Below are 23,652 nucleotides of genomic sequence, written 5' to 3' on the forward strand. Positions count from 1 at the left end.
AGAATTTTTGAAGTTGATTTACTATTTATTTTAAACGAAATTCGGTGACTATGTTACTGCCCAGTTTGGCCCCGATTCTGTGCATACTCGGTTTTTCTCTCTCTCGAGAACTTATCGGTGTTACCATGACATTTTGGTGGATTTAGTTGACATTGGGCTAATTTACAAAGATAAGAATTGGTAATGATTGTTGAGGTATGTGCATGGTCACGACACGTTCCGTCTAGGCGGGAGTTCTAGACGATGCCCGGCGGGAGTTCGGATGCCGTCTAGGCGGGGGTTCTAGACGTTGCCGATCGCGGTAGAGGCCGGATCGATGCTCCTTTGTGGAATGCCGTCTGGGCGGGGGTTCCGGACGTTGCCGTCGCCGAAGTAGCGGGACAATGCCTGGTTATGCCAGAAGACCGGCGGGAGTTCGGTGGCCCAAGGGGTCGTTAATAATCTGGACTTAATGAGTGCGATTTGCATTGGGGAATGCTTTGCCTGAGTTAATTGATGAGCACGTCTGGATTATTAACCATGTTATGCTTGATCATGCCATGAATCGCTTTGCGCGTGCTTGATGGGCAATTGGCCATGTTATGGCGATATTCTAACGTGCAGGGCTTGTGTATGCACCAAGGCGAGGTAAGGACGCCTGTGATTGTTTATGGCACATCTATTGTTTGAATCGCATGTTTAGAATTGTTCGGAAGTACGCTTTGGCCTAAGCGAAGCTTAGGTAGTTGCTTATTAAGAAGTGTTCTCATGGTTGTATAACCAAACCATTTCAGACCCGCGACCGTGATTAATCCGGAGATGCTACCAGGATACTATGGGGATTGAGGATAGGTCGAGTTACCCCGTCTTTTGAGTGCACCTTTTTGTAGAGGAGTTAAGCTTACCAACCACCCGATTCATGTTATTGTGCGTGGTTCGTAGATAGTGGCCTCGTAGAAGGCTAGTAAATGTATGTGTTGTAAGCGATGTTATGTTTATAAAAGTGTCTTGTTGATGTGTATTTTTTGTCTCTCTACTATCCCGTTGTTTATATATTGTACGGAGAGTTCGAGGTTACTTCCGCATGCGTTACTCGTTAGTGTTTCGATTGGGTCGGCGACAAGTCCTAGGATGTCGTGTACATTACGACCACGAAGGGATGATCGCGCGCTCGTAGGGTTCGTGGTGTGACACTAAACCTGTTGCAAAATTTGTCAATTTAGTCGTTCTATCCAATTTTGGCTATAAATCGCTGACGTGGATGCCGATCATCTTATATGATACGGCCAACGCTAATGTGGGTAATTTTACAATCTTTTAAGAAAATTTTCAATTTTTTATAATTTTTTTCAAGTTTTTCTCTTTCTTTTTATTTTTTTTTCTTCCTCCGCTGGTTGGCGAGCCTTGACGAATAGGTTTAATTGAATTAGCGCAATTGAAAAATTTAGGACTAAAATGGACAAGTGCAATAAGTTTAAAACCTTTTAAATATTGTTTGTGCACATTACATCTCCAAAAGTTAACAACACCGAGTCCATTCAACTCAGGAGCTAAATTGAATTGGTCTAGACTGAACCGATTTAAGATCGATTTTAGAGAGAACCGATTCGATTCCCAATTCCGCTAACCTAAAATCGGCCTAAGAAACTGGTTCGGTTCCAATTGATTTTACCTAGGAACTGGTTTTGAAGCATCTTTAAAAGAAGAAAAATCGCACCCATCAAGAATCGTACCATGGTATCTAATATGAACAAACAAGATAACCTCTTAACTAATATACGTTTTTGCAGTGAAATTATGTGACTTAATTTGATTTTTTTAACAAAGTAAAAAGTGGTTCGGTTCCCCAGTACACTATGGTTTCGGTTCCTAAAAATAAAAATCTTTTGGAAACCGGAAGCCACAAGATCCATTTCGACTTAGGGTGCGCATGAATACCATTATGTGCCCGGGAACTATTTCTGAACAGAAATGATTTTTTTTTATTCTGTGCCCGGAAACAATTTCTGAGTATTTGAAGGCGTTTGATAAACCGACCAAAATTTCTATTCCTAGAGTAAAAAAATTAAATGCGTTTGGTAACTACACAAAATTTCGTTCCCAAATAATATTTTAATAATATTTTGAATTGTTTAATTTTTCTTTCTTTCTACCCATTTTCTTCTTTTTATGGCCGGTCGTCGGCGACCATGGCACGGCCACAGCCAGAGCCGGCCAGGGCGTCACGGCCCTCGCCACCGCCGGCGGAGGCGAGGGTCGCCCTCGCCGCTGGGCGAGGCCGAGCCTCGCCGTCGGTCGCGACGGCAGCAGGTCGGCCTCGCCCAGAGACGGCGAGGCTCGGCCTCGCCCGGATCTAGCGAGGCCGAGCCTCGCCGTCGCGATCCACGGCGAGGTCGGCCGCCGTGGGTCGCAACGGCGAGGCTCGGCCTCGCCAGATCCGGGCGAGGCCGAGCCTCGCCGTCTCGGGCGAGGTCGACCTCGCCTGTCGCGACCGACGGCGAGGCTCGGCCTCGCCCAGCGGTGAGGGTCCAGCCTTCGCCCTCGCTCCGCCGGCGGCCGGCGAGGGCCGTGACGCCCTCGCCGGCCCTGGGCTGTGGCAGTCGCCGGCCGCGGCCGGCCCATTGAGGAAGAACAACACAAAAATAAAAAAAGAAAAAAAAGAATAAGAAGAAAAAAACTGATTCTCAAAATTGTGCTAAAAAACAAGAAGCAACTTTTTTTACTTCTTGTTTCTCTTCCAAAATCTGTTTCTCGGCACAAATTTTTGCAAAAATGTGCCCGGGAACAAAAAGTTTACCGAACGCATTTCTGTTCCCAAACTATTTCTGGGAACAAAAGAACAGAAATTTTCACTGTTTGGCACGTTGCCAAACAGGCCCTTAGAACCGAAAAGAAAACCGATCACCCCTGCTCGACACCACTTTCGAGATTTCTTTTCCCTTCAAATTATTTGCGGTCCAAAGCCCGGTCAAAAACAAAAAACAAAAGCAAAAAAGCAAAACCCTAATTTTTCCACACGGCGAGCCCTGACGTTACCGGTGACGCAAAAAATGAGAGGAGAAATCGACTGTCGGCGGTCACTGGAGCCTTCCTTCTTCTTCTCCTGCTGCTTCGCTCGCTCGCCGCTCACTCTTCGTCTTCTTCTTCAATGCTATAAGCACACGTCTCCTTCACCATCGTCCCTCGTTAGTCGCCGATCATCGGAGCGAAGAAAGTTTCTTCTCCACAGCAATGTCTGGTCCACAGTGCTGCGAGAACCCTCCCGCCCTCAGCCCGGGCAGCGGAGCGGGACACGTGGAGCAGCTGGGTGGCCTCAAAGCCTACGCCGTCGGCTCGCCGGAGTCCAAGCTCGCGGTCCTTCTCGTCTCCGACGTCTACGGTGCGTGACCTCGCGCTTTGTGGGAAGGTCTTGGTTCTCTTCTTTGCCTCCGTTTCTTGTTCTTGTTCTTGGCTTCGCTTGGTGAAGTGGGCTTCCTTTCTTGCCGTCTGATGGGATTTTGTTGTGGGGTTTTGTGATGGGTGGTGTCCCAAGATCTTGTTTTGGGGTTGTGGGTGATGAGGCTTGAGCTTAATTTTGATTGGGGAAGGTCGGCTTTGTGGTGGAAAATGAATATTTACAAGCAATAGTTAACTTCAGTTTAGTTTTCTATTCTCCATTTTTTGTGAAGTGCGTGTGCGCTAGCGCTTCTCCAACCCTTTTGTTGAAACTTTCATCCTTTTGCTGCGATCTCGAGTCTTGGTGGTAAGTTCTTGAAGTCGTAATGTAGAAACAGAATGGATTTCATTCACTTCATCGTTGGCCAAATATTTTGTATTGCTCCTTCTCATGTCGATATGGTACTCTAATTTGAATTGTGTGTCTTGATGGTGCAGGGTATGAAGCTCCGAATTTGAGGTATGGACCATTAGCTATTGCAGATTAGCTGAATTCCTGAATATGCACTCCCTTGGAGAAGTGTGGTTGATGCTATTCTATCATGTTTGCATCAAATGGGAGTACAATGTCAAATAACAGTCTCTAATAGTTGTTCATGACTTCTTCCGAAAACTTAACTGTCACAATGCTTCCGAATTTGCAGGAAACTTGCGGACAAAGTTGCAGCTGCTGGTTTTTATGTGGTCGTTCCCGACTATTTCAAAGGAGATCCCTATGCACCTGAGAATGCTGAGAGGCCTATAGGAATTTGGATAAAAGACCATGGAGCTGTATGTTCTGTTTCTCATACATATCTTAGTGTGCTTGTGGACCACATCTGTTGGTAGTTGGAAATTGGAATGCTCATTGAGACTAACGGATTGGATATGATTGACTTTGACCATACCAATGCGATTTTTTTTTTTGTTTCTGCTGACAACTCATTTATATGCCACAGCCGCATCTTTGGGTCATTCGACTCAGTTCTTTTCAAACTTAGTGTCTGTTACTCATCTATTCCTATTTGTTAGAAGTACTGTTCTGTGATACCTTAGCCTTCTTTTAGCTTATAGTAATGCAAGGACCTTAGTAGGTGAAGAAATTGAGATTGTTGAAATTGTGAGGTTGTTGATATTGTAAATTTGCTAGTTAGACCGATTAGTGCGCTGTGGCATATGGCCTTGTTTCGTGTCAGTTAATAGAATAGCTTCTTGTCATTGGAAGTTTCAAACTTCTAAGAGGATGCACATAATAGACCCAAGAGAGAAAAGAGTAAAACCATGGGTTAGGATTTTCAATACAGCGGAGGTAATATTATTTCAATAGTTGTTAGATTACTTTCTTATTTGACAAGGTAGTATGTTACGACCAGATCTGTTTCACATAGGCCAAGCTCCTAAAAGGAATGTTCAATAACGCTGGTAACTCTTTAAGGTGAGTCCTTACTTATGAATCACTTAAGAAGGTTCCCCTCTAATCTTTTGTGAGACTTGAGGTGGATATATTCCTCCACTTAAAGCACTGACTTCCTTGTCAGTGTCAAATTATACCCGAGCGAATTTCTCCTATCCAATTCGGGATTCAGTCCATCCCGCTTGCAGTCATAGAAGCTTGCTAGGAGCCACACCTTATTTGAGCCCTCTTCCCCTGAAGAACACTTCCCGCCTTCATTCGATGTGCTAGGGGTCTAGTTCATCCTAGAACCACACGTGTACGGGACGGTATTGCTCTAATACCATCTATTCTAACCACCCAAATAAAGAATACTCAAGTAACCAAAGAAAGTGCTGATCATTTGTGGGGTTGATCTTACTTATGAATCACTCAAGAAATTCTCTCAATTAGATATGCGATTTGAGGATAGAGTATGCCTTTGATCTGACAAGAGCAGGGAGCGATCGCTGGACAAGAGGGCTTGAATAAGGTGCAGCTCCTTACAAGCTTATAAGATGGTGAAGTGACGAGAATGGATCGAATCACATCTCGATTAGCATTATTGCTACGGGGCATAAGCCGATATTGAAGAGGATGTCTATGCTTTAAGTGGAGAAGTTATTACACCCCAATTTGTGCATGAGATGGGAGAGACCTTTAATTGATTCATAAGATAAGCCCACTTCCAAATGGGCTTCACTTTGTATGATTATTTGAATACTCCTTTATGTGACTCGACTCATGTGGATTAGCTCAGGTGGATTAGGTTGGCTTTGTTACATAGTAACTAACTTTTGTGAGTTGTGATAGCTCCTGGAAAGTGGTTTTACACTTGTTTTTGGATTTGGAGCTTGTAGTCTTGTAGATTGTGGACAGTAGTTTTGTAATTTGGAGCATATGGTCTTATAGCTTGTAGAAAGGAGCTTCTGTCGGTAAATGTTTTTGATGTTGTAGACCACCTGTACTCTTGATTGTTCACCAACTAGTGAATTCAGTTACTTTGCCGTGCTTCCTTGTCCCATTTAAAGGGTTTTTCAAGTATGCTTGGTGTGTTAGTCTTGGTCTGTGTTGAGTTATTCTCATTGCTAGTGTTTGGTTTGGTTGAATTTCATTTAAACTCATCTAGGTGTGGAAGGTGCATGCTTTCCTATAAGTATCTCTTTTGCCTAAAGCTAAACAACAATTTTACAGGATAAGGGATTTGAAGATACAAAACCAATTATTCAAGCTCTGAAAAGTAAAGGCATATCTAAGATAGGGGCAGCGGGCTTCTGCTGGGGTGGTATGTAAAGCATTCTTCAGACCACGGACCAACATGTTGGACAAAATAATTTCTCTGGATAACATTTTTTTTTTATCTCATAGTATTGTTCTTTATGCTGGTTTATTTTGAAATGTCTTCTCTCTTCAGCTAAGGTTGTGGTTGAGTTAGCCAAGTGTGAGCTTATCCAAGCTGCTGTACTGTTACACCCTTCATTTGTCACTCTTGATGATATCAAAGGTATGTGTATGCCATTTTGCAGCCATTCACAGACTTCACAGCTTCTTGATATACATAACAAGTTGAAGCGTTACGCAAAATAAGTATGTGCATCAAGTTGCATTTCGTCAAACATGAGTGTTGTAAAATGAAGGCAACTAATATTGTCTACCTCTTTGAGTAAAACCTCTTCTTCTTGACGTTTTATAATCTAGGGTAGTCGTACTTTCTCTGGCTATTTAACATTCCATTTGACCATCGTATGAATCCACAGGTGCATGTGCACAGTGCTCCGAAACGAGCATTGTAAAACCGTTTCATTCCAGTCACCTGGAAAAAATGTGTATAGATGTTAGTGGGCTAATTGAAGTCTGTTTAGTATGGCCCAAAAAAGGTCTAGTTAGCATGTTGTTGGTGCACTTTCATAACTAGTTTATTCTCTGGTTGTTCTGTCCGCAGGGGTTAAGGTTCCTATTGCTGTGCTAGGAGCTGAGATTGATCATATGTCTCCACCGGCACTCCTCAAACAGTTTGAAGAGGTGCTCGCGGCTAAGTCCGAGGTAATAAATCTGCTATTGTTCCGGATGCTAAACTATTTGAAAAGTTGATGGTGCTATACATGTTCAACAAACAGCAAATTGGTCTTGAAAAGATGTTGTTTCTTGTAAGCTGACACTTGACAGGGAATAAGTAGCTTAGCCCCATCTCTCCAGTGTCCAACATGAAAGCCGAACGTGTTAGACTTTGATTGCCATTTGAAGAAGACAAGACAAGACAGGATAAAGCTTTTTAATGAGATGGAAATATCCTCAATTCCTTTATTTACTTTGGTCCCGTGCTAATGCTGTTACTAAACCTGTCGGTTTCCAACAACATCATGAATGAATTATATTTTCTGTTAATAAGGTTTTTGCCCTTGTTCATTAGATTGGCTGTTTCCCTCTCCAATTGATGTTTTATATCATTGATCACTGTGATTTGTGGGGTCTCAATGGCTCTTCCATACCAGGATTTTCATATTCTCGAATTGAATCTCACACTCTTCCGTGTCTTAGTCTCCGTATGAGAAGTCTGGAAATAATACTCCTTTGTTCTCATGCAGGTTGATGGATTCGTGAAGATCTTTCCCAAAGTTTCTCATGGATGGACTGTGAGATATAAGGTTGAAGATGAAGCTGCTGTGAAGTCTGCGGAGGAGGCTCATTTAGACATGACAAAATGGTTTGTGAAGTTTGTCAAGTAAGAAACCACATCAGACCGTTAATAAATTCATAGTAGGACGTGATTATCTAGTATGATATACGAGTTGTTGGGTGCTATTTTTATCTTGTCTCAGTTTATCTGGACTCATGTGGTGTGTAAGACCTGGAAAGAATAATGTTAAATCCAGAGTTCCTACATTCTTTGCTTTGAGTGTAAGAGCTTTAGTATAAGCATCTGGCTGCTAGAGTCCCTGTTCAAATCGACTATCTTCTTTCAATTGTTAGGCCCCCATAACAATAGTAAAAGATAAGAAAGATATTGTTAGGCCCCCGTAACTATCAAATGTAGTTCTGAGCGAAGTTACAGATAGTTGTGAATCGCATGATTTATGACGGTGCTCGTCTCCTTATTTTTTAGTCAAGTTATAAAGGAGGCCAAAATGTGAAAGCTAGACATGAAGCAATCTGGCTTGGTGGGGCAGCTTCACATAGAATGCTGTGGATCGTCCATTGGCGCTCTTGCTCGGGTCTTATGGCATCTATATTGTTGGAGAACTAATATGTGAATGCTCGTTTTGTTGTCATCTTCAGCATCTTTCTCTTCATGTTTAAAATTTCTGAAGTCCAAAAATTGGCATCGTTTCTTTCTTCCTGTTATAAGGTACGATGATATTTGATCTAGGCCTGTTTGAAGGACTTAAACTATGTTTCATTTAAACCGGAGATTGGGTACTTAGAGAGGTAGGTCGATCTTTGCGTCCATTTCAGGTGCATTGATGAGAGAATCGCTAAGGGTTAGCTTCTGGTTTCCGAAGAATCCTGATGCGAGCTTGTTTGGTTCACTTTGGAATTTGAGTGGCAAAGGGATGGCATTAATTCCTTGAATTAGTATTCTCATGCTTATTGAGAAGCAAACTAGGAATTGGATTAGAGGGAAAGAGATTTATACGCCGTCTCAGTCACTGGACCACCCCCATAGTTGCTGCCCCCACCTCATCCTTTAGTGGCTCTCCCTCCCTCCACCACCACTATGACAAGCCACCACATCCACATTGCCACCCCCACCACGATAGCTAAAGCCAACCGGTCCGCCCTAGACAAGCGGACGTCAAATGCGTGAAAAGAATCAAAAAAACGAATGTTTACAAAGTGCAAGAAAAGAGATGCGTTTGAAGATTTGCTATCACCAAAGGCGACCTTTCAAACCACGCCCGCTAAACCGGATCACCGACATATGATTGTTGGCTGTCGTTTTATGATGATCATAGGCCCTCGGATCGTCGATCGGTTTTTGCGTGCTATCTGATTGGGCGCGACACTTTCGCCAAGCCAAAGGCCATGGCAGGGTAGATGTACCCCTGCCCCACATCGAAAGAAGGATCAGAAGAGTCTTTTAACTTAAAATGTTGGTGTGGCTATCTAATTCTTGACCACATCTAGATTATATGTTCAGTATGTGATTGGATGTCGCGATACAGATGGGACATTCACGAGTCATCATTGACTGCAAAAAAACAAAGAGCTCCATTTTCTGTCAACATGCAGACTTGGTACTTTCTTGGCATGATAAGGCCGGACGTAGAGTCATTTGATACCGTGTCTGAAGAATGATGGTGACTGCATTTAAGGGGCGTTGAAAATAAGCCTGATTCATATTCCGAATGAGGCCAAAATAATCTTTGACAATTCTCTCTTCTTGTCCGCAAGCTCAAGCGAGAAATGGCTACTATCGAAGTTCCAAGATAATATTCATCATGTGGACAAGATGACTATTCAGACAGTGAAAAGCTCTAGCTCCCTCAAAACTCGATCACAGCCGAAATTTCAGACAGATTCTTCGTTAGATTGCATTTCCTCAGATGAATGAGCTATGTCCTTCATTGTTGGATGATGCCATAATTCAGTTTTCATGCATGATCTCTACTTTTTCATGAAAATCGATTACAAAGTTATATGTTGCGCGAATCTTGATATAATGTCAAGTGATTGATAGGAAACAAGTCAATTGTGATCCGAGTTTAATTGTTGGTTATTAGATCAGGCTACGGAGGCCAACTGTGACCATGGTTTGCCTCTGAGCGCTTGAGGTTCCATCGATACTATTGGATCGACGGATGGCTTCGGTGGAGGTGTAAATGAATTTTCAAAAAAAATGATTTATGAATTATTTTTTGAAAGCGTAAATGATCTTTTTGAAATTTAGCAGAACTCTCTGTCAAGAACAAAAAGCATCTTTTCGACAATTAATTCTCCAATACGGAACGAATAAATCGACAGAAGGGTTACCTTTTTCTTTGCTCCCAATCATGGAGTGAATTCCCTAATACAAAAATAAATAAAAAAATACAAAAAAGGGTACCTTGATAAGTACTTGGTGTCCATTCAAGTCAAGATCAAACCTTGCAAAAAGTTGTGAGATGTGGGGTTTTTGAATATCTTTTGGGGAGTATGTGGATTCCCATTGCCTCTGTGCCTTTCAACAAGTCACAATCTCCCTTCATTGTGCTCACTAACTGTACCATTATGGTGATGGGCCCTTCTCTTATTCTTTATTAATCAAAGGGAAAAGGATAAATCCTTCTGCACAGCCTAACCAGAGAGGGCGAATTTGTGCTCATGATTGAAGAGACCAAGCCTGTCCAGGCATCGCCCTGATGTTGGTACGGCTCGAATGTAAGGATATATTATAGGTCGAGGAAAAGAGTATATAAGATATAAAAGTCAAGTTATGTCACGTTCAGTTTTGATTTGGTGTTCATCCAATTTGACTTTAATCTGATACGTGTAGTGATTGATATCGACCGTGTTGAAGTAAGGAAGGGGCACCTCGATCTACTCGAGGTAAGAGCATGAACGGTCACAAAATTTGAGGGGAGGATGTTACACGAAATCTTCCTTAGCTTCAGAGTGGTGCGTTACAACCCCCTGAATTTTCATTTTGTACGACTGTCAACCTTCATCGGTTTTTCCGTTTGCATTTGCCTAATATGTGATTATTCACGGGCGAAATTGCAATTCTTCTTGATTTTTTTAGTCAAATTGCTGTTTGGCCCCCCCGCGTACATTGAAAATCGTAAAAGGAATACAGAAAAATTTTAAAAAAAGAATGTAATGATCTTTAAAAAGAATGTTGGCACAAAAATTAATGCTTATAATATATGTTTTCTTTTGATTCTTTGATTTGATTTTAAGTATCTCTTTTTTAATTCTAATATATATGTTCACTCCCAGCAAAGTTGGCGTGCCTCGCCAAAGTCATTAAAGTTGTTTCATTAATCTACCTAGTGTAAAATGCGTCTCTCTAATTAAACGATGGTTCAATTTCATTTCTTTTATCTTTTTATCTACTATGTTTATCTTTTGGTTAGTTCTATTTCATAGTTTTTTTTTTAAATTATCTAAAAAGTCATAAACCTATTATACGGCGGCCAATAGGAGTGAGAATGGTTATAGGGTAGAACCTGAAACTTGAGAACCTGACCGGTGGGAACCTGTGAGTTCTAGGTTCCAAGGTATGCAGGATAGATTCCAAGTTCCAAAAATTGGGAAACATGTTTTGACAAGTAGGTTTCAGGTTCTAGATAGGTGGAATCTGAAACATAGAACCCGAAACCTAAATAAGTTTTTTGTGTTTTTTCTTGATTTATGTCTTCACGTGATCATGCGATGTTTCACGACGTTAGATGATGAGTGTATAATCTAAAACCACTAGTTTGAGCTTTCATTTTATGACTTGTTAATGTTTCATATTTTTCGTGTGTCTAAATATAGGTTGTGATCAGTGGATCATAGCAGCAAGTGGTGGTCATTAAAGATGATGATTCACTACAATTGTTCAATTAATAATATAGGTAAAACCTGGGTAGATCCTATAATTGACCCTGGAACCTGAGGTTTCAAGTTTCAAAAAATGAGAAACTTATTCTCATGGGTAGGTTCCAGGTGGAAACTGTAAAGAACATGGAACCGTTTACCCCTAATATCAATTCACGCAATGACTTCTCATTTTAATTGTATTTATTTGAACCGTAATGCCAAGAAAACTAGTTTTTTTGTATTATCTTTGGTAAATGACAAGCTTGTTCATTATTGTTGCGTTCATTTTCATTTTGTTTAACTAAAAATGAAATAAAATAAAATAAAAAAGAACATGTTAGATCCTGGAACCTACCCTAGAACCTGTGATAAGGTAAGTTCCAGGTTCCGACAAGTAGATTCCAAGTTTCAAAAAATGAGGAACCTGGAACCGCTTACCTCGAGTGGCCAATTCAGTTATAAATCTTTCAATTATATCAATTTAGTTCTAAATCTTATGATGATTTGCCAACATCTCAAGTCCCATGCCGGATGGAAGATGTCCAATCGGGTTGATTCATAAGTAAACATCCATCCCAAATATTCATCACCTCGTGTAGTTACTCTATAAACTCTTCTTGGGGACCAACATGGATCGCGTCGAGTCATTACAACACCAAGTTAACTTTTGTTTCGAAATTTTGTGGCACTTGGAATGCCAAGTTCAAGGTTGTTAAATTGGGCGGCCTATTCAAAAGGGGGGTCGTCCGTAATGACCGCATACACCAATCTTGCCAAGCGGATCTGGCCTTCTCCTGTAAGTCATTCATTGATTACATAAAAGCAGGTTTTAGAGAATTTAAAAGTAGGAGAGAAATAAAAAAATTTTGGTCTTCGTGCCTTTTCGAATCTTGAGACATTCACATCCATGCATTTGCTAAGACGGTTTGGTTTTTTTACTCGCATTCCTATCCATTAGATTTTTTTTTATCTTTTAATAACCAATCAATACTTATAATGGCCGGTGTCATTAACTAGACCTTTTTAAAAGATTTTCTTTTGAACTATTGATAAACACTTATGATTAGTGCACCTCATTTAATAATTGGACACAAGTTTATATATTAGGTCGGAAAGTCGGGCGCAGATTTATCTTGTTAAATAAATAACTAAAAGTTTAACAAAAAGTAGGATCGGGTAAAAAGAATGAAATAAATTGAAAAGGAATCCCAGATTGAATACGCGATCAAATTTGGGAGTACTTCGCAACGACGATCACAACGTGGATTTGCAACCACCATAGTAGTGGTCACCTCTATCATGGTGATCACTCGAGATCATCGCAACCCGGGGTTGCACCGAGCTGTGCAGTGTGCCCAAGCCCTTTCTTTAATTAAATGAAAAAATTAACTTATAAAAAAAAATCCAAATGTAAATTGAGTTTATAAATTGCGATATTAAAGAAAAATTGCAGGAAATTGAAACGTGATTTTTAGTATCAATGACAGTACACCATACATTAAAATCATGACGTACTAGTATATTTGTAATATTTGAAAATATTGTAGTGCACAGCTACACTTGGTCAACCGACGCGGGTCTACCACATGCCCCTATTGATGGCGATTGCGCTCTTTATACCACCACGAATGTCCCGTGAGGTTGCTCGGATCATAGGCAAAAGTTTTTTAAACAATTTGCATGTAAAAAGACGGCTCGAAGTCTGGGATTTTTTAGTCTCGAGCAATTCTCTCGTACCGGTGCCTCTTCATGTCGGTCCATTACCCGACTCGGGTACATTGACGTGCAAATCGGGCATCTGCTGTGCCGTTAAAGTGCGTAATGTGTAGAATGTAAGAGTTTCGAGACTTGGGGATGTCGTTTCATGAGATAGTGTTTGAACCGTGATCTGTGAATGTCTTCTTTGGTTGGCACACTCTGGATAGGCAGACTGAGATGTGTGGTTTTTTTTTTTTTAATCTAAAGTGGCCAACGGCTACATTTTTTAATTATTAAAGTTTATTTGAAATTAATTATGGAAATTTAACGAAAAAAAACTTATTGAAATAAGTATAAATGAAATACAAGTAAGTCTTTGATTTAAAAACATTGCACAAATTACATCAAAGGGCGAATGTCAAATTAATTAAGCGGCTTTGGTGTCGTGACTCTCACTGTGCAATCGATTTCATTCTTTCAATTGGCCTTATACGGATGGGAGAAAATATTTAGACATTCACAGCCCGGAATAAGTTAAGTGAGACAACATTCGAACTTATTAGGGTGATTAGGGTTTAGAGTGCGTGCATCAAACGCCCGATAGGATAATTAGGGCGCGTTTGATAATGTTTCTGTTTTTCTATTCATTTGTTCCATCGAATAGAAAAGGAACATAAATCTGTTTGTGTATGTCAATTAATTTTCTATAATTCTCTTGAATAGAAAAGTGGCCAGAAAATAGATTTGGAAGTGAAACAAGAAAGTTAAAAAAATCTACATTTTGTTTCCAAAAACAATTTCTGAAACAAGTTTATTTTCTTTTTTTTCCTTCCTTCTTCTTCCTCCTCTAGTTGGTAGCCAGGCCTTGGTGAGGCTCGGCCTCACAGTGAATAGGCGAGGTCGAGCCTCGTCGTGGCTAGGTGAGGTTGACCTCGTTGGCCCTCGTCTCTAGCCGGTCATCAGCCATCACCGAGTCTCGGCGACAAGCTAGAGAAAGAAGGAGGAGGAGGAAAAAAAGAAAAGAAAAAATTCAAAAAAATTAGAATCTCAAAAAATTATTAAAAAACTAAAAACAATTCCACATCACAAAAATATTTTAGGTTCCTACCAAATGTTTTTCTATTCCGAGAATAAAAATTTTATACAGCTACCAAATGCGTTCTTCAGCTTAAAAACTCGTCCGAAGAATCGAAATAGAAAAAATTATTTCCAAAATGAAATTTTTTCTAAGAACCGAAATCTTATCATCCGCGCCCTTATCCTCTCGTGATGCAATAATCTGTCAAAATATAGATTAAAGTCATTTATTATTTCGTTTACGTGGAGATGCCCCCTAATTCTCGGCGGATTATGTCTCCACCGCGTAAGATCAAGCTGGTGACGCGTTTTGGCTCACGTGGCTGACACGCGTCCTGGGCCCCACGAAGACTACATATCCGTCCGTTGCGGGTCTTCACAAAGGCGCGTGGAGAAGACCCGTCCCACTAATTCTTCTCTTTTTCTTTTTTCTTCCCTCTGAAATATATTCTGGGTTTTTTTTTTATTTTTCTCTTTTTCTCTTTTTCTCCACTTTCCTTACGCCGCCACCCTTCTGTTCCTAGCGTTATTACGAAACTGCCATTATGCTTCTATGCTCGTTTCTTCCGAAATGAATTTAAACATGGGCAACCTCCGAGCTTTTTAAAGTTTTACCAACCAAGGATAATAAAAATAAGGGAAAATTCCTAATAGAAACTCGAAGTGCCCTCATGTTTCTCAAATAAGGGCATGAAGTGACTATAACAGTTTCAAATTAGGGCCTAACCCCGCCGGCCGGCCAAATTTTCCGGCCGATCAAGGTCATTTTCGTCCAAAAATAATTTTAACATAAATTTTAGTTAAATTAGATTAAAAATTTTAAAAATAAAAGTATTTTTTAAAAAAGAAAAAGGGGAAAAACAAGCGGGCCGCCGCCCCATTGCCGGTGGGACGGCGGCGATGGCCAGCTTGGTAGCCAGCGCCTCAGCAAGGGTCGACGACCCTAACCGGGCAGAGGCGCCGCTGCCCCACCGGCGATGGGGCGGCAGCCAGCCCTCCCGCTTGTTTTTTTTTTTTTAGTTTGTTTTTCATGGAAAGAAAAAAACAAAAAAGGAAAAAGGAAAGAAAAAATTAAAAGGCAAAAATGCCCTTAACCGTAGTGAGGTCAGGTCCTTTTTTAAGACGAACATGGCCACTTTAGATCCTTATTTAAAATAAGATTCACTTCATATTCTTATTTGAGAAAATAAGGGCACTTCAAGCCGTTAATTAAAACAAGATATACTTTAAGCCCTTGTTTGAGAAAATGAGAGTACTTCGAGCCATTATTTGGAATTTTCCCTATAAATAAAAATCGGCCTACAACTGAAGTATTAAATTAATTATCTCTTTTAGTTCATGGTCCTTAATAAAATGAAGTATAATCATACTCGATAAGGAAATAGGTAAAGTCGTAATTTAATCGGTCGAGATAATTGTTAACTAATTCTATGAATGTTTCGTATTCAATACTTGAACTTCAATATCACTTAAATTTGTTTTCTAAACTATTAAATCTTTTGAGAGTTCTTTTCTTTGCAAATTAATAAGATCTTTTTGAAAGTGGGAAAGAGGTCAATAAGAATATAGTATGTGCATGTCACGGGCTTTCGAGTGCTTTTGGCAACACTTTGCCAAAGCCCTTTAGGACTCTAAAGGCCCTTGGCCAAGAGGTACTGTTTGGTAATTTTTTTGGAAAGCTCCTGAGGAAATGTAAATGCATTTTCAAAGCTCTCCAAAGTCCCTTGGTCCAAGGTAGGTGCCCACCTTCGACTTTCAGTATTTGCAGAATGTTAAAGTCCTCAATAAATGAAATTTGTTTGTTCCATTTTTCACCTCATCAATTTTTTGTATTTCTCTTTTGCCCCTTGATTTTGAACTATTGAAGTCCCTAATAAATGAATTTTTCTTGTTCCATTTTTGCCCTCATCAATTTTTTCGTATTCCGCTTTTGCCCCTTGATTTTAAAATGTTCACCGTCTTCCTCGCTTGTAATGTTCATTGTCTTCCCTACAGCTCGAACTATGGCATCTTGTCAATTCGTTGCCTAGCCTGGCCTGAGGTCAAAGTCGGAGTCGAGGCCTGAAGTCATGACATGGTGACTCACCGAGGTTGAGATATGATGTCGAAGTGACGAAGTCGAGATCCGAAGTCAAGGTCTTCCCTCTCGACGATTCGTCGCCTGGCCTAAGGTCGAAGTCGAACATGGTCAGCAACTTTTCGATCATGGATAATCTCCCTGTCAATATAAAGTGATACCTTGGATCAGCTTTTCTCTCAACTTTGATGATTATGTGGGGATGATCCTTTCTCAGCTTTTTAGTTTTCCTTTTACGGGATAATCATACACCATGTGAGCCTAACCCTACGAGTAATTGGCAGGACAAAGCTTATGATTTAGGGGTTAATCCTCTTTAATTAATTATCAGCCATCATTGCTTGGATACCCCCGTGAACATGCATGAATTAAAATAATGCCCCTATTCTTGGGTTGTACTCGTTCCGATTTCATGGAACTTTTCTTTGTCGTGCACCATGTCTTCCCATTTCCAAGAAAATGAAAAATTTAAGAAATGTGTTTGCCAACATGTTGAGACTCGTTTGGCTTTCACTTGTTAAATAAATCTGTTTATCTCTTGAAACATAGAGCAGAGAATCTTTCTTAATCTTCCACATAGCCCATGTGAAGCACATGGATATGGGATTCAGCACACACAATAAAAAAAAGGGGGAAATTTTATGCACTTTATCCAAATTTTGTACCCACATCAAGTAATGAAGTTTGAAGTATTATCGACCAAAAAAAAAAAAGTGACATTCTTACTTTTGGAAATTTGCAATTTGCATTTTCAAACAAAAGCATCCCACCAAAAAAAATCAAAAGTTCACACACACATAACTCTCTCCCCTCTTCACTCAACCGATGTCCTTGATCACCGATCGATTGGAGCCGTTGCTCCCTCGATTGTCTGATTAACGCCATCACTGCCTTTCACAGGTAAGTCTTCCCGTCTGTATCATCCACTCCGCCTCGTTTGTCTTCGATTCTCCATGGGTTGGCCATAGCCGACGCCCTATTGGCGTCGAGCTCCATGCGATCTAAGGTCAAGCTCGACACTAGATTTAATCAGGATCGAGCTCGGTCGATGCAAGTTTGACCGGATTGGGGGTTGAGTCGAGGCCGTGACGGAGTTCGAACATGAGAGAGAGATGATCTAAGGTCAAGCTCAGCGCTAGATTTAGTTTGGGTCAAGCTCAGCCGATGTCACAGCCGAGCTCGATCAAATTGTGGGTTGAGTTGAGGCTGTTACGGAGTTCAAACACGAGGAGAGAGAGAGAGAGAGGGGTGACATGGATTTTAAAGTCATAAGCACATATTATGTAGTGTGTCACAAAAAAAAAATCCGCCCGTCATGCCTTATATTATGAATAACACCTTGCCTTGGTAGAAATGAGGATAACACAATCACAACTCACAAAAAAAAAAAACACGTAGAAATCACAAAATTTGGAGAGAAACTCTCAAGATTCGATTAATTCTCAAAAGAGAAGTAAAACTTGTTTTTTTTTTATTTGAACATTCAAGAATAAATAATATGAAAATCCCGACAAAACTCTAAATCAAATATAATTATATTATATTCAAAAGTAACCAAAATCATATATAACGAAAAGATCATGAAGATAAAGAAGGCAAAACGAAATCGCAAGGTCAGCAATTACCTTCTAGCGCATCAAGCTTCTGTTTAATTTTTTGAACAAGCAACAGCGGAACGATCCAACTGAAAACCAATTGAAATGACTGTTTACTTAACTGAAATTCTGAAGTATATGATACATACATATATACATGTATAATAACAAATCAAATTCGAAATCATACGGCTCAAGCGGGAGGAAATTGATCCAAATTGTATGAATTTCAAAGAGGGTGCGCGAAATTTCGCAATACGAATACACAAACGCAATTCGATTTCATGTTGTTTACATTCGTTCAACCAATATAACCTTTCTTAACAACTAAAGTTGGAGTTTAGTGGGGACGGTTGACTGATTTAACGTTGTTTGCTTAACGGATCGCAGTTGGGAGACACTCGGAATCCATGGCATCCAGCAGCATCCATGTGGAGCTGGTAAGCTGTCCCCTCGCTCTCGGCCAACCACAACGTGCCACGTGGTCAGCAGTTGCACAAAGATGGCAACAGCAAACCGCCAGCAGAGTTTAATATTCCCCCAACAGAAAATATTTATAAAAAAAAAACAGGCCACTCTCTGTAGCTTACTCTTTGTCTCATTTTTGTCCCTTAATTTCTTTTTATTATAATCACTTTTACGCGCTGATCAATTGAGCTCTAAGTCTGTAAATTTTAATAATTTGAGTCGCGGACGTTTAATTAATGTGCAATCGGGACCTTAACTCATTACGGGCATGATGTGGCATCTGTCGATGGATGTGTTAAAAACTTAGTTGTATATTTTAAAAAACGTTTGAGACTAAATTAACAAAGGGGTTGAAACATATAGAGCTTCCATCATACTTATCCCGTGGATGTACTTTTGAAATGTACTTCACTTCGTCCTAATGACACCCGCCAAGGGTTCAATATGCTTGATCAAACAATTGTTCAAGCACAAAGGATGAAAATATTACTAAATTTTGTCTTATTTTAGCCCCATTAGGTAGGTTAATGTAGGTATTTCATGAATTCAAGAATTATTAATTCAAGTGAGCTCCTCGTTGTAAGAAGAGTATCAAATAAGAAGCACACGTTAGGATTTATGATGTGACTATAATCTATTTTAGGAAAATAAAGACATGAACATTTTGACTTTAGTAATGCATTTGACACAATTACTATCTTAACATTAGAGCACCCATCCTGGGTAGGCGTACGGTGCGTTTAGGAGAGCTTTTGGCCAATAACTATACATCTAGACAAAAAAATTTTGAAAAATGTTTTATAAAAAGCAAAGGATGGCGATTTTTCCACTCCTCCTTTGACATAAACACTTCATTTTTGTATTTTGACCATATTATCCCTTGTGGGCCCACCATTTTTGGTAAAATTCTACAAAAGTGATCATTTTTTATTATTTGATCAACTCTTTTTTTTGTTTCTTCTTGCAAATCGTATCATTGTTCTCTCTCTTGCATGCCATTCGCTTCTTTCTATGCCTCTCACTCCTTTTTCTCCTTCTTCCACCACAAATCTCTCCTATATTTGCAATCCCTAAAAGAACTACTTACTTCAATAATCCGCGCCCTCCTTATTCGCTATCGAAGGTACTGTTTCAGCGAAAGCTTATATTTTTTCCTTTTTTATTTTCTTGGTCTCAAATCATGCTCATTCCGGTCGCTATTAAGTGTTTTTGGATATCTTTTGTTAAAAGTGAATTTGAGTTTTGGGTTGGGATGCTATCGTTACTTCTTATTAATTGGCTTGTTGAAATAATGATATAGGATATGCTTAATTTGGTTGTTTGATCTCAAGAACAAATGTGGTCTACCATACCGGAATCGACAACAATGGGGTCTATTGTTCCGCTAAGCGTGGCGGAGAACAAGGGCTCGTAGGGAGGTCACTAGTGAGCCCAATGTGTGGAGGACAGCGGAGTTGACATCATAGATAGAAAATAGAGGACAATGGGTTCGAAAAAGAAGAAGAAGAAGAAGTGGGAGACGTAGAAAGAAGAGAATGGTTTGCAAGAGAGAAAACAGAGAGACAATTTGCAAGAGTGGAAAATTGAGACGTCAAAGGCGTGGAAGGAAAGAAAGAAAAAGAAAAGTAGGACCCACAAGGAAAAAAAGGAAGCAAAACAAAGAGTTTTTTTTGGTCAAAAAAAAAAAGTTGACTAAATAATAGAAAAATGGATCATTTTTATAGAGTTATACCAGAAGTGGGTTGCCCTAGTGGTCACCCTTCCCACATGGAAAAGGGAAGGTGGAGAGTTCGAATCCCCACCTTCTCAGGGGATGGGGGTGGGGAGATTTAGTTTTATGTGTGGGTTTTCACTCTCACGCTCTGCAAAGAGATAAGGTAAAAGTTTGAGAGTAAGTTGAGAATTAGAGTAAGACAAAACAAAAAAAATATGTCAAAAGTGGTGGGCCTCGCAAGGATAGTATGGTCAAAATACAAGAAAATAAGGTGTTTAAGCCAAATGAGAAGTGGACAAAGCACAACCTTTTAGTACATTTTCATAAAGCAATTTTAAAATAAAGTAAAATTAAAAAAAAAAAAACAAAAAAGAGGGTAGGGGGTTATTGGAGCCAGCTAGTATCAATCAGAGGCTGACAAGCATCGTGGCAAGGGAACAGGAGAGAGTCGACCAAAGGCCATGAGACCTCGACATGGATTGTTGGGGTTATGTGACCGTAGCCAAGGCAGAGTAGAGGTCACTGACCCAAGGGGTGGATCTCACCTCCACGAAGCTTGCCGGCATCGACTGACCCTCGGCGAAGCTTGTAGCATCGTGCGAGATCCAGAGGCCTAAAGCTCTTTGAAAATGTTGCCCCAAGTGCAACTAGCTTTAAACCTTAAAATGTAAGCGATATAAAAGCTCTCACAGAAGTGAGTGAATCGATTTCTCCAATTTTCGATTAAGGAAACCTAAGGCCTTATTCAGGATACTCTAGATTATCTATGTCCGTCTTGGTACGATAATTAAGACAACTCAAATGTACTCAAGACTCATTTTGAAATAGTTTCCTTCCAATAAAAATAAGGAGATACTGCTTTGGATATCAATCGTTTATCCTCCCTGTTAAGGCTTTTACGAAATAGCGTTTGTTACATCTGGGGGTTAGGATAATTTGGGAATTAGGGGTGGTGTCGTTTAAGAGAGTAATTTTGTTCTCCTTGGTCACGAGATTTCGTGGGCAGATGCAAAATGGTACTTTTGAGAAGTAGATATAACAAAAGGTCACGATTGATGAACAAGCGAGATTCAGCCCAAACTCATAGTGCGCTAATGATCTAATTATGATCTGCGATGACTGGACTGCAAAAACTTAGAGGATTCAATAGAAATCTCCCAAATTCTCCGTGATCATAAATTGCATCTGAAATCTTATGCATTTTTCTCTCTCTCTCTCTCTCTTTCCTCTAGAAAGAAGAGATAATTAAAAGGCAGTTGGAAACTCTTCTCGAGCTTAGCAAACATACCGTTTCTTTTAAATAAGGTGGTACGAAAATTATTGTAAACACGGGACGTGATGGGAGAAACCGTGCAAAAATGAACTTCTGTTGGTAGACCCACGTTGAAATTTAGTGTTTCGAGGTTGCCCGGAAGTCGTTTGGCCGCTCATTATTGTTCGAATGAAATAATGAACTGAGAAATAATAAGAAATGCGAACAGCTGGTGGAAGACCACGCCAGGGTGAATATCACTTTTTGAAGAGGATAAATAGGACGAAATGTATTTTTAGAAAAGCTTGAGCTCTTGTAGCAATTAACATTGGCAAACTAGCTTTTCTAGGATAAAATACAAAAAGGAAATACAATTGGAGGAAAAAAAAATGTAAGACGATATATATTTATAACTTTTGTTTGGTGGTGATAGAGAAAAGACTGGCCTAATTCCTTAGACAAAATACAAACTTATGGGTGTAGCCCAACTTTGTCGCGAATTTTCATTTGTCTAAAAATGATATAAACGTAGCCCAAGTCCGGCGCACGGTAATTTGCCTTCCAAATCAAATGTGAAAAGGCCGACGTGGCGGCGGACGTGGACTGTCTGCCTCAGGTCTTTGCTGACATGGCGTCCAAATCGAAGAAACAATGCCATCTTCTCAAGCCTTCATCAAAACCGACGGTAAGAACCCTAAGTTTTTTTTAACTCGAGACCCCAATTTTGCCCTGTAATTGACAACCCACGTTGCAAGTGATAAACCCTAATTTTTTCCCCAATTATGGAGAGAGAGAGAGATTAATTGTTACATAGACTTGAAAGAAACGGCATTGTTTCTTCGATTTGGAAGCGGAGTAAAAAAAAAACGCTAGACTCGCTCGGTCCACATTAGTCGCTATGTCAACTTTTTATCTTTGATTTAAATGATAGTCGAACGGACGGTATATTGGACACCAATAAGAAGTTTGTGCATTTTTTAGAAAAAAAATGAAATAAAAAATGAAAATTTGTGCTGGGATTGACTTTTTTTTTTCAAACACATAAATTTGTGCTTTTTCAGGATATTAGATCAAGAAAAGACATGGTTAGCAAAGCACCAACGATGAAATTAAAATAAATTGTGAGAAAGTAAAACGCAACTGCTTTAAAAAAATCTCTACGGTGGAATGAAATATTTTCGAAAAATGTGACTCTACTATTTGAATTGCAAAGTTCAAAAACAATTCGATCACAAAGTTAATTTGGGGGCCACATTGTCACCTTTTTTTTTGGTAGAGCTTTACTTGAATAACCAAAACAAAGCGATTTTGGACCAGCGTCTTTGTAGTCTTTGTATTCGACAATTAAGATTAGTCAAATCGGAAATTGAAATAATTCTTGTTATAAAAAAAAGGATTAATATTAAGAAAAATTCCACCCCAGCGTAGTCGTTAGGGATTCTTAAGTGTGGCGCCGTGGTGGTGGGTCCTGCGCTAGCGTCACCCCAGGTTACCCCTCCGGCTGTCGGCCGTGCGGGGGTTTCCTGGGTTATCAAAAAAAAAAATATTAAGAAAAATTCCAAACTAGTACACTTGCAACAAATGTACCACAAACTAATTTTTTTTTGGTAAGGACCACAAACTAATTTTTTTACCACAAAAAAATCAAAAACTGATACACATGTGATAAATTTACCAAAAATTAATTTTTTGACTACAAAAAATTCCGAAATTATTATATTTGTGATAAATTTACCCTCTATTAGTTTCCGTTAAATTGGATTAATACCACGAAAGTCACAAAATGATATACATGTGATAAATAGAGGGTAAAATCCTAAACCGGTACACTCGTAAATTACTACGTGTCATCCAACTCAGCAAAATTTGACGGTAAAATTTGACGAAAATAAACGAAGAGTAAATTTATCACAAGTGTACCAGTTTATGATTTTTGATTGTCCAAAAAATTAGTTTATAGTATATTTATCACAGGCATACCAGTTTTGGGTTATTCGTGGTATTAATTTTAACAAAACGACTCGAAGGAAATATACAGCACTGCCAAAAAGAAAAGAAAAAAAGTTTCAAATAAGAGAGAGTCCCTTTACGGAGGAAATGCGCAAGATCCAATGGCAAAAGCGTCTTTTCCCGGGGGGCGCACCGTTTCATCAACGCGTCTCCCTCTGTCGTTCCCCATGTTCCATTTACTTTCCCCTCAAAAAAATCAAAAAAAATAAAAAAAACAAAAGAGAGAAAAAAGAAAAAAGAAAATTCACTCCCACTCTCTCTCTCCCCGGGCGCTCCAAAAGAGGCTTCAACTCAAAGCAGGGCACCCACGCCTCCGTGCCTTCCGATTCCCTTCGAGCTCACATCAAGAAACCCACCCCACCGTCAATCGCTCCCCCAAGATTTCCACCCCATTTCTTGATCTCGAACTCCTCCTTCGTCTCCTTTGATCTCATC

General features: G+C 39.8%; 1 protein-coding gene across 1 annotated transcript; it reads left to right on the plus strand.

Annotated features, from left to right (window-relative positions):
* The first annotated feature begins 3,072 nt into the window (after window positions 1-3,072).
* LOC130136219 (endo-1,3;1,4-beta-D-glucanase-like) lies at window positions 3,073-7,719 on the plus strand. The gene is made up of 7 exons (XM_056306384.1): window positions 3,073-3,358; window positions 3,853-3,874; window positions 4,059-4,185; window positions 6,020-6,110; window positions 6,240-6,329; window positions 6,768-6,868; window positions 7,411-7,719. Exons 1-7 carry the CDS (start codon window positions 3,211-3,213, stop codon window positions 7,549-7,551), a joined length of 720 nt encoding a protein of 239 aa, XP_056162359.1. The 5' UTR covers window positions 3,073-3,210; the 3' UTR covers window positions 7,552-7,719.
* The last annotated feature ends 15,933 nt before the right edge of the window (window positions 7,720-23,652 follow it).

The sequence above is a fragment of the Syzygium oleosum genome, unplaced genomic scaffold (genome assembly GCF_021117445.2).
Source record: "Syzygium oleosum isolate NSW1041296 unplaced genomic scaffold, Sole_v2.1 Sole_v2.43, whole genome shotgun sequence".
NCBI classification, from domain to species: Eukaryota; Viridiplantae; Streptophyta; class Magnoliopsida; order Myrtales; family Myrtaceae; genus Syzygium; species Syzygium oleosum.

Coding starts and splice junctions, on each gene's coding strand:
- LOC130136219 (XM_056306384.1), top strand. CDS start 3,211: ATGTCTGGTCCACAGTGCTGCGAGAACCCTCCCGCCCTCAGCCCGGGC. Junction 3,875..4,058: donor TATGAAGCTCCGAATTTGAG/GTATGGACCATT, acceptor CCGAATTTGCAG/GAAACTTGCGGACAAAGTTG. Junction 6,869..7,410: donor TGCTCGCGGCTAAGTCCGAG/GTAATAAATCTG, acceptor GTTCTCATGCAG/GTTGATGGATTCGTGAAGAT.